At 41.7% G+C, this 16,707-nt stretch overlaps 1 protein-coding gene across 1 annotated transcript in view; it reads left to right on the top strand.

The window, feature by feature from the left end:
- LOC117820758 (partitioning defective 3 homolog B-like) overlaps positions 1 to 16,707 on the top strand; it is a 231,361-nt gene that overhangs the window by 15,784 nt on the left and 198,870 nt on the right. The window contains exons 2-3 of the mRNA XM_034694677.1: positions 8,408 to 8,599; positions 10,636 to 10,794. Coding sequence (XP_034550568.1) covers positions 8,408 to 8,599; positions 10,636 to 10,794 — 351 coding nt within the window. The remainder of the gene's footprint in view (positions 1 to 8,407; positions 8,600 to 10,635; positions 10,795 to 16,707) is intronic.

The following is a 16,707-nucleotide window of genomic DNA, read 5'->3' as shown; positions in this document are numbered from 1 at the left end:
ATGCATCTGTCTCTTCTTCATTGAGGATTTTTACCCCCGGTGTGCGTTAGTGACAAAGACACAACCGGGGGACGTCTGTTTAATATTTGATGTTTGACGTTGTTGCCGCTATTACTGTAGAAAGCTCTGCATCTAGAGCTTGATTTGTTCCAGTTTGGTGAAACATCAGACACATTTAGTAAGTTTGGATCAACTCCTTGTCATCAAAGATGCAGATGCATTTCAGAGTGCCATGAACTGACTGTCTGTCCAGTGCGCCTACACTCAGGGACCGTCATAAATGTGCAACACAGCACTTATATTGTGTTCATGGCATTTTTCTGTGAATCAGGAGAATCAAAATACAGTCCAGTCCCTCCAGGAAGTTGCGATTTCGCGATCGCAACTATCAACGCGAATTCAACCAATCAGTGCGATTTTTTCGCGGCCCTGCAATTTTTTTTTACAATTACCGCAACTTTCCCGCAAATTTGACCAATTACCTTAATCTCAGCCCCTGCACGTCATCGGTTTTGTCATCAATTTGACTTCCTTGGAACATAAACGTAAGTCCTCACTTGATCGGCACTTTTCAACAACAAAACACGCAGAGAGAACGGGTGAAAAGAGGGGACAGCAGGCAGGACAAGTGACCATGACAACGTTATTATTTATAGATTGAGGGGCTCAGTGTACGCTTGGTCTCTACCTGCAGCAGGTGTGCTTTATGAACCAGCTCTCCTCACCTCCATGCATCTGTCTCATCTTCATTGAGGATTTTTACCCCCGGTGTTCATTAGTGACAAAGACACAACTGGGGGACGTCTGTTTACTATTTGATGTTTGACGTTGTTGCTGTGGTTACCGTAAAAAGCTCTGCGTCTACAGCTTGATTTGTTCCAGTTTGGTGAAACATCAGACACATTCAGTAAGTTTTGATCAACTCCTTGTCATCAAAGATGCAGATTAATTTCAGAGTGCCGTGAACTGACTGTGCATCAGTCGCTGCGAGGTGCATTCAGGGACCTTTCATGGCATTTTTCTGTGAATCAAGAGAATCAAAATACAGTCAGTGGCCACATCAAGAATGTTTTCTAAAAACAACTATAATTTAGCATATTTACTTGCCCCTGAGATGTTATTGGGGGACAAAAGCAAAAAAAAAATAATCGCAACTTTCACCGCAATTTTTTCAGAAAGCTGTCGCAAATTCAGGCTTTTGCCCAAAAAGCCTGAATTTGCAATAATCCCGCGAAATCCTGGAGGGACTGACAGTCACAGTGGTCACATCAAGAATGTTTTCTTTTTCATTTTTAGCAGGGACAGGCTGAATCATGTAACTTAAGAGATTACACAAAAGTGTTAAAGCAGTGAAATATTGACTTGGTGTAACCCTGATACCAATATCTGATCGATACAATTTATTTTAGAGAGACAATGTTTTGGCAAAATCAAAGACTGAAATGTGTGGCGTTTCATTTTTCTTCGACTGAAACTAGACTAAAATTTGTCTGAAACTATAACAGGCATCATCGCCTAAAAACTAAGACTAAGACTAAATCTAGAATAGCTGCCAAAATGAACACTGATCTGTACACATTTGTCAACAAACTCCTCATCCTGTGTCCTCCTCGGTGTGGTCGTAAACCTGCCTCAGCACCACAACCCTTGCGCTGACCATTAGGGGACAGAGGGAGAGGACAAGAGGGATTGAACAACAGGGTCCCATCCGGAGTGGTCGGTGATGGCTCTGTTATTTTCATAAGTCAAAATCATAGCCCGTGATGTCAGGATGTTTTCTACCTGGGATGTCGTACCTCAGCAGTTTGTGTGTCTCCGTGTGTGCTGCCACACCTACTGTCACATTTAAGCACAGCAGCTACTGTTGTTTGGCCTCGTAGAACACACACACACACACACACACACACACACACACACACACACACACACAAACAAGCAGTGCCTCTGTGTGGCTGCTTATAAGGGCATCTGCAATCCGCCGTTCTCATTAAAAGACTATGTTGCTAAAGCAGGTGTCCTGTAATATAATGATAATAAAGTTTATAGCAGAGTAATAAAAAACACCTCTAACATTACTTACACATATAAAATTATGACCTTATCTCCTTATGTCTTTTGTCCTCCCTCGTCTTTATCTCTCTTCCCTCTCTTTGTCTCACAGCTCAGGGCTTCAGGGATGAATTAAGTGACTTTTTTATGTGTTTGTGTGTTTTAGCTGACTGCTCTAACTCATTTCAGCATAACATTTCTTTCTATCCGCCCCGACACACACTCACACACATAGCTCCCTGGCTGGGTTTAATGAAACAACACACACACACACACACACACACACACTATTTCACACACAGCGACAAACACTGAGCTGTCTTTTTTAATAGCGTGTCCTCCTGTTGATCCATCATTGTGGCGAGCCATTTAAATGTTAAACGAGCGGCATGAGGGAGTTCATCTATGCAAACAGCTTTTTTTCTATAACTCGATGGTTTTGATAGAGTTCACGTAGCAGAGACACAAACGCCTTTCATTGCAGCCAGCAGAAAACACACACATGAGTGCACAGCATTGTATTGTATTGTACTCTGATATAACCACCTATCATAGCAATGAGGCTGAGATAATAGAAATGTTCAATGAAAACAGCACTTACAGTACCTGTGTGGCCTTGTCCACTCCTGTGTCTGTTTTGGAGACATATCGGTTCATAAAGAGAGGCTTTGTTCGACTTTGTTTCTTCTCAGTAGATACACTTTCTCTCTTTGTTAGAAGGTGAAAAGAAAGAAAACCCCATAAAGTCAGGTTTGACACCAAATAAGTTATTTCAATTTACATGTTACTTGTTTTTTGGAAGTGTATTATCACCTTTATTGGATAGGATAGCTGAAGAGAGACAGGAAAATTGGGGAGCAGAGAGTGGGGGAAGACATGCAGCAAATGGCTGATGCCGGGAGTCTAAACCGGTGACCGCTGTGACGAGGACGATAGCCTCCATATACTATAGAGTGCCATATAGGTTGCACTCTTATGGCTGTGTTGCATTACGTCTGTGTCCGATACATTCCCGTTCTAGTCAGTGCTCGTGTTTACACAGGCAGCCCTGGCTCGGGAGCGTGCCCCACACCGCTCTGCTACAGATACGCGCTTACACAGGACTTCTACCAGATCCGTGTCCGGTCTGTCTCCTCTACAATCTAGCTCCGTTTACTCTCGTAAGTGAACACCCACCGGTTGCCTTTTCAGAAAGGAACACGGAGCAGGACCGCCAGACAGCAGGAGTCATGTGACCGAGGTTATCCTGCGGCAATTACTGAAGCAAGGATTCTCCTCCTCCTCTCCTCATCCATGTTGTCTTTCTGGTCCTCTGAAAACCTCTGACCTGTTGACTCCAGGCCTGGCTCCGCTCATCATGACGGTTTGTTGTCATAGTTAAGTGAAATACGATCTGGTGATAACACAGAGTGTTTTATTCTGAAAATTAACCGGATGTTTTCATTTTGTTTTGGTGCCTGACTTCCTGTCCCGCTGCGTCTGCTCTGTTGAGATTGATGAGTCGTGCTCCGGCATCCGGCAAAGACAGAAGTCTTGTGTATCTGATCCGGGGGACTCCGACCTGCCGGATCAACCAGAACGCAAAGGAGCAGATCCAGTGGAGTTTACATATTGACTAGAATAGGAACCTATCAGATCCAGTGCTGTGATGGATCGGAGACAGACTGGATCGGAGATGGACTGGACACGGATCAGGCGGAATTTGGCTGTTAGTCAGTTTTCGACGGAGCCTGCGCCCAGTATGTGTCAAACTGAACAGAGAAGATCTATCTGGACAGGAAGTCAGGCACTAGGATGTAATGCAAAATCCGCTTATTTCAAAATAAAACACAGTATATGGACTCCCTATTGTGCTAATGATCACAAAGATAAAAAACACTCTGACTATGGCTACAAAATAGTCACACATCAGTGATCCATGTCGACCACAACAGAACTTTAAGATAATATCTTCATCAGAAGGTAACAGGACAACAAAACAGAGCAGAATTATTCATATTAAAGGTGACATATCACGCTTTTTTCATCAATATATATTGGTCTAAGAGGTCCCCAAAACATGTCTTTAAAGTTTATGCTCAAAATAACACTTTGAAATCAGATTTTGGCATGCCTGAAAAGCCCTCTTCTTCAGCCCTGCTCAGAACACTCTGTTTTCTCTCTGATCACGCCCCCTCAGGAAGTGGATGTGCCTCGGCATCTCCAGCACATTGATCTAATGTTTACATGTTGGCTGAATATACACGGCTGCTCACAGATCACGTAACTTCAACCCTCTGAATCTGATCCAGAATCTGATCCTGACGGAGAGGTGCCTGTAGCAGGAACTTTCTGAACCATTGGTCACAGATTTAGTGTTTCTTGTTGTTTTATTTGTCAGTATGTCGACGTGTGTCTTGGTACAGAGCTACGAACATGTAGCCATGTGGCTATGCTAACTAGCGCTAGCACTTATCCATGACAAATAAAATTCATCCACTAGATCTTCAAATCTGCAGACGTGGGGAGTAAAACCGACCTCTACCAGAAAGGCAGCGGGACCTTTTCTGAAGGATTGGTCACAGATTTAGTGTTTCTTGATGTTTTATTTGTCAGTATGTAGACGTGTGTCTTGGTACACAGCTACAGCTATGACATGTAGCTATGTAGCTATGCTAACTAGCGCTAGCACTTATCCATGATAAATAAAAATCATCCACTAGATCTTCAAATCTGCAGACGTGGGGAGTAAAACCGACCTTTGTGTTTATTAAGACAGCCTACAACTAGCATGCCTCCCTCCTAAGCTCCTTGTTAGCACACATTTGTGCAGGTAATGAAAAACGGAGGAGGGGTTGAGTTGTATTTTATATAGTCTATGGGCTGAACAAGCTCCGAGCTCTGACTCCGTGACAGACCGGATATTGTTGTTACGTAACAAAAACACTGAAGTCTGAAACGGCTCGTTTCACACACATTTACAGAAAGGTGGAGAAATCAGAACAGGGGCAGAATGGATTTTTTTCATTCTCGGGGGGTTTGTAGACATGCCAGGGAAACATATTTCAGGTAGAGAACCATTAAAAAGTCCATTTTGCATGATATGTCACCTTTAAACTCATCTAAACCTGCAAAAAATGAATCTTTATAGTTATGCAGCATACTCAGCAATGATAAAAGCACAAAAGTCACATACTACTATCCAACTGATTCAACCACAGAGAGACTCTGTACCTGTTGTTTGTATGTTGTTCTCTCTATACTGGACCCAGTGGCTCCAAGCTGTTCTGAGCTGTGCTAGTCCGATTATAGCAGGACGCACGCTGTCGGATGGAGCAAACCCATGGTGCTGACGGAGCGCTGTGAACACACTACCTGTATGAATTGCAGGTTAGATCACTAAGCTAATGTCCCCCCGACACCAGACGATGACTGTTCTTCTCTTTCTTTATTCCTCATGTGTCTTTGTTTGTCTGGTGAATGATGGGAGGAAGCTCAGAGGCTCTGCTTATTCATTGTTTTAGAGGGAAGTTGAATTCATCACCCAGATAACCAACTTTACATATATTTGCATCTTTTTGTCAGATTCCATAAAACATCTCTCAGCTCTGTGGGCGGTCCTGACCCCCAAGCTGAGAATTGCTGCATCAAACTTTCCACCAATATAAGAACAGCCATCCTCCTTTTTAAATTCATCCTGACATTAGCTCTGTCCTGTGCTGAGTGCAAGAAAAAGGAATCATAAATTAACAAAGCAGGCCAGTTGAATCTGATGGAGGAAGAATGAAGCGGTGGCAGAAATACTGAAAGTTGCTCCATCATGAACATCACTACGGACAGAATCTTGGGGAGTAATAAATTGTCAGTGTAATTATGCGCAGAAAGTAGCAAACATTTCTCTGCTGTGTGTTTTGAAGTTCCTCCGAAGGTCGCGGAGCTTCCTATCAGGTCTGGACAGTCAGTGTGATGAGAGCTTTTTCCAGCAGGGAAAACAGTTTTCTGCAGAGTAGAGGACTTTGTGTCGGCTTAACGCTGTTAAACCTACAATCCCCACAGACAAACACTGTCTAAACCTGACACTGCTGACCCACGCAAACACACACACACACACACACACACACACACACACACACACACACACACACACACACACACACACACACACACACACACACACACACACACACACACACACAAGCAAACACAGACTCAGACAGAATTCATGCAAATACATACACAAGCCAATTCACTCCAGTTTGGCACATGCTCATCATAAGTACCTTTAATTGTTCATAGATTTCTAGCAAATACAGACAGACACATACACACAGTAGTTTAAAACTGCTACACAGTCACTTATGGAATTTGGATTAGAAGGACAAACAAAAATGGAGTCATGGGATAGTTGATGTATCAAATTTATCTAAGGAACAGTCAAGCTATCTGCAAATCAGCTCGTCCCCTTTGCTTCCTAGAGCTATCTTAGCATACATTTCCTCCAGCTATCTGAAATTACTTCATTAGCAGATGTCTTCCTGCAAAGAATCACAATTAGGAAACATGTCTGGTTGCTCTGCAGACCATTCACATGAAGTCAGAATGGAAACATAACGTACATCATCCATTCTCTTACCTGCTTTCAAGCCTTTCTGTGAATTCTGTTAAAACTGCCATACCACACGAGCTATTCTAACTACATGGTGGACAGCACAGTTTGGGATGCACCAATATATCAGTAGAACATCAGCATTGGCCAGTATTTGCCCTGATGCAGGACGTCTGCACTTTGGCAAATAACGTGCCTTGCGGTGATGTGAGTCTGATGTTTATCTGTATCGTACTGCTTCTTATCTTTATCACATTAATTCAATTCTGGCTAGCTAGTCTACTTTATTGCTTAAGAGGATCCTAATTGGACAGAAAAAGTCACGTGTTTCAACAAACTCTGTGTCTCAATCGAGCGGCAACCTCGGGTCTCAAAATATGAAGCCCATGCTGAAGTGTTATAAACTGCAGTTTATTGAGCGTCCACTTGAGGCTGGCTGCAGAAACACCAGAAACCACATACACACCCATTCAAAGAAGACGATCTTCACAGCAATACTAAACATGTTTACAGCCTGGTTTATACCTTTGTGTTGACCCTACGCAGCAGTGGCCAATGCAGTCTTGAGCATACATACTTGTGTGTTGATGTACTCTGAAGCGCTTGAGGGCAGTGTGGTCTCTATTACACGCGTGTTTTGTTAATTTAGAGCTTTATTACAAGGAGGAATAGAGAAGAGACGTCAGAGGAGATGCAGGAGTTGCTGTAAATGCAGGAAATACAATGCCATCAAGTGGACCAATCACAGGGCTTGCGGTCCCTGTCACTTTGACACGTAGTTACACTTTGGAGGAGGTCCCTCGTCAGGCTATGTGCATGGGCTTCTGCCTCAAAAAAGGGCTACACAGACCTAATGTGTGTAGTAGTATAAACCAGACTTAGGAGAGGACGTGTGTAAAGAGTCAACTCAGGAACATTTTAAGGTCAGGGCTGTTGAAATGTTCTAGAATATTTCTGGAGTTCACTTCTGAAAACAGCTTAAGTTAACACAGAAATAATACGTTGATGCACATTCCTTTTAATGCAGCTGATTTCTGTGACAAGCTATTAACGCACCCCTGTTCTGTGAATATGATCTGCGGCTTGCATAGTGGAAAATCATAATAATGCTTATGTTTTAAAGCAGCACTACCTCTCTCACTAAGCCACCACAGCTTTAACACACACTCTCATCCTGCGGGATCCCCTTGCTGTCTTTGTTACTGATACTTTGTGCTCAGACTCGTTGGTAATGTGCTGTTTTTCACCATCCCTCTGGGTTTATAATAGTCATTTTTATCTATACAGTCAGTCCTTCGTTCCTGTTTCTCTTGCCTTCTTTTTTTTTTTTACAATCTTTCTTCCTGCTCCATATTCCCTGAGCTCTCGCTACTTTTGTCTCCCTGGCTCTCTGTGTTTGCCGTACTCTCCAATTACCTCTTGAAAATGCACAGGTCATTTTATTTATATTGCTGAACTGAGAGAAGAAAAAGGACATAAAAGCAGTGGGTCCAAATGGCTTTTTTTTCCTTCCAACTATTTCTTTCTCTTCTGAAATAGACTAACTAGATGAAATAGCCGCAATTTTTCTTTTTTTTACCCACAGAGATATTTAGCTGAAAAGCTCCTTGTGATGGTTTGTCTCAAATGGAAAAGCTTTTAGTTGAGCTTTAGGAGACTGTTCATGACCAATGAGCTGACCTCTGTCCTCTCACCCTCACCCTGTTCCCACCCTCCACTTTTCCTCATCAATGTGTCTCTCTCTCCCTCTCTCTCTCTCTCTCTCACTCCCAGAGGGACGATGTGTCCCGTGTGCCGGTCTTTGTTCCTGAGAACGGGAAGGAGCAGCTAATGTTCGAGGTGCCCCTTAATGACAGCGGATCTGCAGGACTCGGCATCAGCCTCAAAGGAAACAAGTCGAGGGAGACAGGAGAGGACCTGGGAATCTTCATCAAATCCATTATTCATGGAGGGGCTGCATACAAGGTGACATAAGACTCTCACATGTAACCAAATGAAGACAAATAACAGAAGAAAACACTGTATGTGTAAAGTTAGCTTCCAAGAGATTCAAAAACGTGTGTCTACTTCAGCTGTCTCTGCTACCATGTGCTGCTGCTCAGTTAACCTTTGACCTTTTACTCACAGGGACACACTTGACATGCTGTAGACAGCAGAGAGACAGACTGGCTGACATATGCCAACATACACTCACACACATACCTGTGCAGCATTTACCAAGCATCACGCAGACAAGAATAGTCAGAGCTGCTGTAAAGGAGTTGTAAACAACACACCAGGGAAGTCAGACAGATGGAGGTGTGTGTGTGTGTGTGTGTGTGTGTGTGTGTGTGTGTGTGTGTGTGTGTGTGTGTGCGTGTGCGTGTGTGTGTGTGTGTGTGTGTGTGTGTGTGTGTGTGTGTGTGTGTGTGTGTGTGTGAAGCTTAATGGAGTCAGAAAGTCAAAGGGATATATGTGTGTGTGTGTTGTTCTATCTGTCTCAATTGGGTTCTGGGTATTAAAGCTAGGGTTGGTAGCCACAGAAAACTAGCATGAATTTGAATGTAGCATTTCCTCAGGACTCCGTCCTCCCCCCCTCCCCTTGGAGCTCCTCCAAAACGCTGCCCTCGCTCACATGCACGAGCGCCGCTGATTGGCAACCTGTGATGGTGACTGATTCAAAACCGATCCATGACGGGATTTGATTGGTTTCATCATTTGGCTCCTGATGGCAGGGATTGGTTGGTGTTTTCCCAGGTTTACTCCGGCTGTAGATAGCAGCTTTTTTTACCTCTTTTTTAAGAACACATTATGTATTGATTACTAGGGGTGAGCCCGACTAAGGATTTGCTTAGTTGAATCTGATTCATCAGATTTTTACCCATAGTCGACGAATAGTGGAATGTTTGTTGTTTTTCCTTATTGACCCAAAGTCTGCATGATGGTGACCGCATGACAATATTACACATAACCATTTACAATTAAGAGACTCGTAGCTTAAAGTAAAAGGGACAACAGAATATTATAAGTATAAAACTTAGATTTTTTAAATCTATATTGCAAAAACAACGAGGCGATGAAGGAGAGAAAACTCAAATAAGACCACCATCCGTTAAACATGGAACAACACGCCACTACAGAGTAAGGAATCAGGAGATATTTAAACAGTGTTCACACAGCAGAGAGCAGCACTGCGGAGGGGAGTTTGTCCAACTTAAGGCTAAACATTTGTATAATGTTTAAAATCAAACCTGAACCAGCTAAAGGGTTTTTAAATCTATTAACAGAACCTTTTAAAACAGTCTTGGAGTGGATTGTTTTTGAGGCTTCGGACAGCTTTGGGTATCCCTCCTGGTTCTTTTGGCCCCGTACAGTTTTCGTGTGGTCCGGTAATCCTTGATCTCACAGCCCTCTTCATGAAGCTGCTCCTCATCTTCATCACTATTTTAGAATCAACTGAAGTTTTATTTCTGACATTTTGAGCTACCATGAACGTAGAAAGATTTAAAGACCAGCTGAGGTACGTCTGCTCCACAGGTCCCGCTAAATGGGAGAGTCCACCTTTAATTACCAGGGGAGATTTAATTACCACTTTAAGGAGATTTAACACTTCAAGAGCTGTTCTCAGAATTACATTAAATAAGTTTATATTTATATCAAAATAGGATATATGAGACACTATTTTTACGGGAAACAGGAAAATAATGTAAAATTAGACATTGAGCACCCCCATGGTTTGAATGGAATGATCCACGTTTCATATGCAAATATTCAACTATGAGATTGGCAGTCGACTAATGCTCGTTAGAACGAATCGTCGAATATTCGACTATTTGGGGTCACCCCTAATTATTACCATCTGGACATAAAGATCATTTTAACCAGTATAACAAAAAGTGGATCTAAATCTGACTACCAACCCCAGCTTTAAAGATGTGTTCTGGTAACATGCATCAGTCTGCACTCTGATCACTAACATGAAGAAGATGTCTCAATAGAACTGTCGTGTGTGTGTTGTGCAGGATGGGCGTTTGTGTGTCAACGACCAGCTGGTAGCAGTCAACGGAGAGTCGCTAGTGGGGCGCTCCAACCATGTTGCCATGGAGACGCTCCGTCGCTCCATGTCACAGGAGGGAAACGTAAGGGGGACCATCCAGCTCGTTGTGCTAAGGACTCTGAAGGTACACACGATCACATGCCCACATACTCAGGCACTGAATGATGCAAACACACACATACACTGCAACAACTTATTGAGTGGGAGTCAGGGTTTACTTCACTTGGTGGTGAAAGACGGCGACTGACAAACACATTCTGCTGTTAGGGACTGAGCTGTAAGACACCAAGACAAAACATCTGGGTTTGTATTATACCCAAATAAAAAAAAACAAATTTACCAACCAAAATGATAACAACAAGGCCTATAGGAGGTCAAATTAGCATAACTCTAACTAACAAGACAACAGTATGGAGTGTGAACTAAACAGACAGACCTAACAGGATGAGACCAAAGGGAACTTATATAGTGGTTTGGCCAAGTGGTACTTACATGTACTTATATAACCCTTTTCTAGTCTTTCTGATCACTCAAAGTGCTTTACACTACTCGTCACATTCACCCATTCACACACTGATAGTAGAGGCTGCTATAGTAAGGAACCATCAGTATTAGCTAATCTCATTTATACACTGCTGAATATCAATAGGAGCATTTTGGGGTTCTGTGTCTTGCACCTTGGCATGTGACTGCAGGAGCCGGGATCAAACCACCAACCTTCCAATTGATAGGCAACCAACTTTACCCACTGAGCCAGAGCCACCCCTGTGAACCAAACCAAGTTAAACACAAGGCAAATGCAAAATGGACACCCAGGCAAAGTAAATCTGAAGCTAAACTAACTATAACCCCAAGCACATGGTCTGCTCTAACAAGCTGGCTTCGGCACAAGATGCTTGACAGCCTTTGGCCTCTTCTTTCACTCAAACCAGGAAGTGCCATTCCACACAGGTAACTCAAAGACAGAGAAGACTACACATTTGAATTAAAGCTGCAAGCGGTGATGAATGGGCCCTTGCATACCTGCAACCACCGCCTGATATGGCCAATTTGGTGAGATTTTGTGCATTTTAAAGCCCCCAAAAATCAATTTCCTGTTTATGGCGAGACATGTGCGTTTGATGCACCGCCTGAAAGTCTGCCACACCCACAATTTGAGTTTGAAAAGCATGCCTCAAACTATTTTGAGTCGTCAATGTGTCTACTATAGAATGTGCCTTGTTGGGACTGAATTGGAGAAAAACCCTAAGACGAGTTCTTAAAAGTATGCACCCTTATCTGGGCACCATTTTTCACATTCAAAGCTAGGTGCCGTTCTTCCTGTTGAGTTTCGGATATAGGTGTAAGAGGCTTTTTTGTGCATCCTGATGCCCAGAATATGCATGTCCGAAAATGTGCACGCAGTTAAAAAAAAAACTCTATGGGGAGGGTTTTTTGAAAAAGTAAGGTTGCAGTACTGAGCACATTTTTGACTTTTTTTTTGCGAGACCAAAATAATCTCAAATTATTCACCAGGCCTGATGAGTGTGTTGGATTTGGTGAGATGTTTTGCATTTAAAAGGCCCCAAAGATCCATTTCCTGTTTATGGCGAGACCTGTGCATTTGATGCACCGCCTCAAAGTCTGCCACGCCCACAATTTTAGTCTTCCATGTGTCTAATACAGAATGTGTGTGGTTTGGACTTGATCGTAGAAAAGGCCTAAGGCAAGATCTCTTAAATACGTACCCTTGCGAATCAGGTGAAAAACTGAGAAAAAAAAAATGGCCGACTTCCTGTTGGGGTTCACCATGACATTATGAATCTTTTTTGTTGGTCTTGCCTGATAGATATGGGGAAAGAAAAGTCATCTAGGTTGAACCGTGTTGAGGAGGTGCCATGTCTGATGGAAGGGGGCGCTATTGAGACATTTTTGGGAGTTTTTGCACTGGACCACCAAAGTATTGACATTTTTGCCAATCCTGAAGAGTGTGTTAAGTTTGGTGAGTTTTCGGGCATGTTGAAGGCTCCAAAAAGGCAATTTATTTGGGTAGGTAGAAATAAAGAAAGAAAAATCCTTAGGGGTACAACAGGGCCTTCGTCGACCTTGTTGGTGCTCGGGCCGTGATGATGTCATCGGAAAACTCGGGCCGTAATGATGTCATCGGAAAACTCGGGCCGGAAAACTAATGAGGTGAAAGTGTGACCAAAGGCCTAGCGGTTAAAGTGTGAATGTCTTTCCACAGTTCCTCTCTCTCTTTGGCTATCCAATCAAATAAAGTCAAAATGCCCCCAAAATAACCATGTATGATTAAAATAAACTCCCTCAGTCCAATCAAAATCACTCAGTGGCTCTGAAAATTGATACTCACCTCTGTACAATGGGTTAAAAAGACACTATTTCCAATGCTAATGTTGACTACAGTCACAAGTTGCTGTACTTAACTTCACCAGCTGAATTTGCATGAATGAATGGACTCAAACCCTAATGCAGATGAAAATAATGAGCATGTGTGACTAGAACAGCTTACAGGGGAGAAAACAAACATATGTGTGCCTTTCTAAATCCCTCTGTATCTCCTGTTACCTCTTTTGGCCCTCGCTAACTCAGAGCATATTTTTTTGGCTGTTGCCTCTGCCTCCTTCTACACATACTGACTCTTAAGCCCCTCCATCCATTCTTCACACACTTGACACTACTTTCTCTGCTCTTACCAGCAGCCAACAAAAAAAAGAAGAGCATTTACACTTCAGCTATTCAGATTCTGTGTGTTTGTGCACTCCTTTGTGTGTGTGAGAGAGAGAGGGGAAGAGAGAGACGGAGTGTTCTTCGCTCAGCTCTATCTTTTTTCTTTATGAGTAGAAAGAGATGCTTTTCATCTCGGCTGCTTTTCAGCTGATGCCTTTTGCACGGCTCTGTAGAAGGTTTGTACAAACCTTTGCACACACAAAGATGGGTTGTTGGCTCAAGTGTGAATGGCCTCTTGCGTGCTCTGCTAGTGGAAATAAAAGCTACCTGCTGTTTACACCTTGCAGGCTATGCTCATACACAAGCACAACAAACAGATAAACATGCAGGGAAAAGGAGCTCATAGCAAAATGCACCCTATTTAGATATACTGAGACATGAAGTAGTTTCCTCTCCTTGCAGGTAATAACTGGAACTTAATACTAGCAACACATCACAGTATTACAAAATTTAAAAACAAGTATTTTTTGTACATTTAAAAAAGCAGCAAATATAAACTGCCCCAGTTTTAGGTGTGAAATAATATTGATTAAGTGCGTGTACGTAGATGTGTGCTCTGACTTGCAGTTCTGAGGGCATCCTCAGTCAATATCTTGATGGAGAAAGCTGTTAGTAACATCAAAGAGTTCATCCATGTATCCCTCTTTGTCTTAAGAGCATCGAGGAAAGGGTAAAGAGGAGAGGAAGATAATGGCAGATAGACTGTACCTTAAAAGCCTTCTTTGGCCTAGTATTGATGCTTTTATATTTCACAAGCAGACCACTCTACTCTTTTTTTTTTTACTCTGATGTTTTGCCCCTTTATTTTTTTTTATATATTTTCTTGGCTCTCTCTTGGACTTAGATGCTCTCACTGTATTCATCTTCAGCCAGTTTTCCGTAATCCCTTATTTTGTATCTAGCTGCTTTTTTCATTCAGCAACTCCCAAAACACTGACTATCTCCAAGCTAAGTGAGTGAGGCTCTATGTGGGATCCAGTGGTGTGATCTGATGCTGCTCTTTGGCATTGGTTGTCACTATGTATCAACGTCTGACTAAAAACAATATACAGTCTACATTGCTGTTCCCCTCAGAAATACTTTATTTATCCCGGGGGAAATTCAGTCATTACAGCTGCTCAATTCAAAATAAGTAAGAATTTTAAAAATATTTATAGAAGAGGTAATTAATAAGATATAAATACAATACAATTAAAATACATTACTGCAATTAGTTTCTCACTGGTTTACATACATTATAAAATTACGTCTTGCATTTACCGTGACTGTACTTTAATGCATCAAACTCAGATCTTTTTTCAAAGCACAACATGGACTTGCCCCTCTATATATCTCTGAGCTTTTATCCCTGTACAAACCTGGATGCAGTCTGAGATCCTCTGGCAGTGCTCTGTTAGCTGTTCCAAGGACCCGACTGAGAACCAAAGTGGACAGGGCGTTTTCAGTCAGGGCTCCTAGACTCTGGAACAGCCTGCCAGAGGAGATCAGACTTGCAGAATCAGTACCTTGTTTTATGTCATTACTCAAGACACATTTTTACAGAAAAGCTTTTATTGTGTGATTTTATTTCATTTTAACTCTGTTTTAAAGGGTCTGTTTTATAAGCTTGCATGCTTTTTAGTTTTTTATTTCATTTTATTTTCTATCGCTCCGTTTTGCTTTGCACTTCTTCTTGTTCTTATTGCCCACTGTGAAGCACTTTGTTACCTGTATTGAAAAGTGCTATATAAAAAAAGTATTATTATTACTATTATTATTATTATTATTATTATTATTATTATTATTATTATTATTATTATTATTATTGTTATTATTATTATTTTTATTATCATCTTATTTTCATTTTTTTCCTCCTTTTTTCTTTCCTTATTTATTTGCATGTCTTGGTCGTATTGTTACATTAAAGGAAAATATTTCAGTTTTAATGAATATTGTGAACCCGAATGACTCACACTTTCAGAGTGATCCCCAAATAATTCAGGGAAGATCAAATAAACAGAACAAAAAAGTGTATACATTTAAAAAAAAAAAAAGAAAAAAAAGTGAATATTTTTTTCATTAAAATTGATTACACTTTATACATTCTAATATGAAACTATCATTATGTTATTATTTGCCTAAACAAGTAGAAGTGCAGCAATACAGCAAGTAATTTCTAGCTTTTACCTTTTATACAACTCAATGTGTTTTTATTGATTAATTGATATTTGATCGTTAACATTTCCAAAGATTTATCACGTAAAAATACTTAAAATGTACATCCCTAATTTGTATATTATATATATACATATATATATATTTTTTTATATGAGATAATGTTTATACCTCAATACTTCTGTTAGTCACAGAAGGAGCATTTGTTTTTTTCAAGTAATGTTTTTGCACCATGGCACCAGCTAAGTGGGAGAGAGCCAGGAAGAGGAGGGGCCCCACAGGACACCCAACACACTGAAGAATGATGGGCTCTGTGAAGGGGGGAGCAGGGAGGGAAGCTGGGCATGGGGCAGGAGCTGTTGCTCGATGGGGGGTCAAGAGGAAGATGACAAGGAGGATTTATTACACACACACACAGACACACACACACGCACACACACACGCACACACAGCATACTGTTGTCTTCTTTGTTGCTCAAGAGGGGGGCTGCCTCTTTTCAGACACACAAAGAATCACTTGAAATACACTTAGCCACACAGGCAAACAGCATAAATATGTATACATGTTAATGACTACGTACCGTTTCCTAAAAACACACACAGAAGACAAATAAATGCAAATCAAATTCCTGATGTAATAATACAAACACAAAGACACACATCAACACTGCAAAGGATGCTTTATTTAAGTATTACAGGGACCAAAGAGGGCCGGCCCTCGAGGGGATAGGTGTCAGTGTGAGTGTCGTCGCCACACACACAGGAGACAGAGGCTGTGTTGAGGACAGTTACGACCCAGGGGCCATGGGAAATGGGTCCCCCTGTTTCACCTTGATCCTTCCCTGTCTTTTGGGTGTCTCCCTCTTCCTCTCTTTTTTTCTTTCTCCTTCACATCTATTTGTGTTTGAACAGACTACACTCCTCTCTGGCCATTGTTCTGTTTAAATATGCAATCCACATACCAGAACCTTGTTTTAAAATGAAACATAAAGCCAGGATCAAAGCAAGAATAATATAACAGAGACAACATTCTTCCTCATACAATTGTAAGTAAAGCTTTTTGCCTTTAAAAAAGGAAAAATGAGTGGGAGCAGAGACTGAACTACACATATCTACTAGGGATGGAAGGATACACTCAACACACGATTCGATTTCA

This window comes from Notolabrus celidotus, chromosome 10 (assembly GCF_009762535.1).
Source record: "Notolabrus celidotus isolate fNotCel1 chromosome 10, fNotCel1.pri, whole genome shotgun sequence".
Lineage (NCBI taxonomy): Eukaryota > Metazoa > Chordata > Actinopteri > Labriformes > Labridae > Notolabrus > Notolabrus celidotus.
The sequence above is the reverse complement of the archived record's forward strand: the minus strand, read 5'-3'. Positions and strand labels throughout refer to the sequence as shown.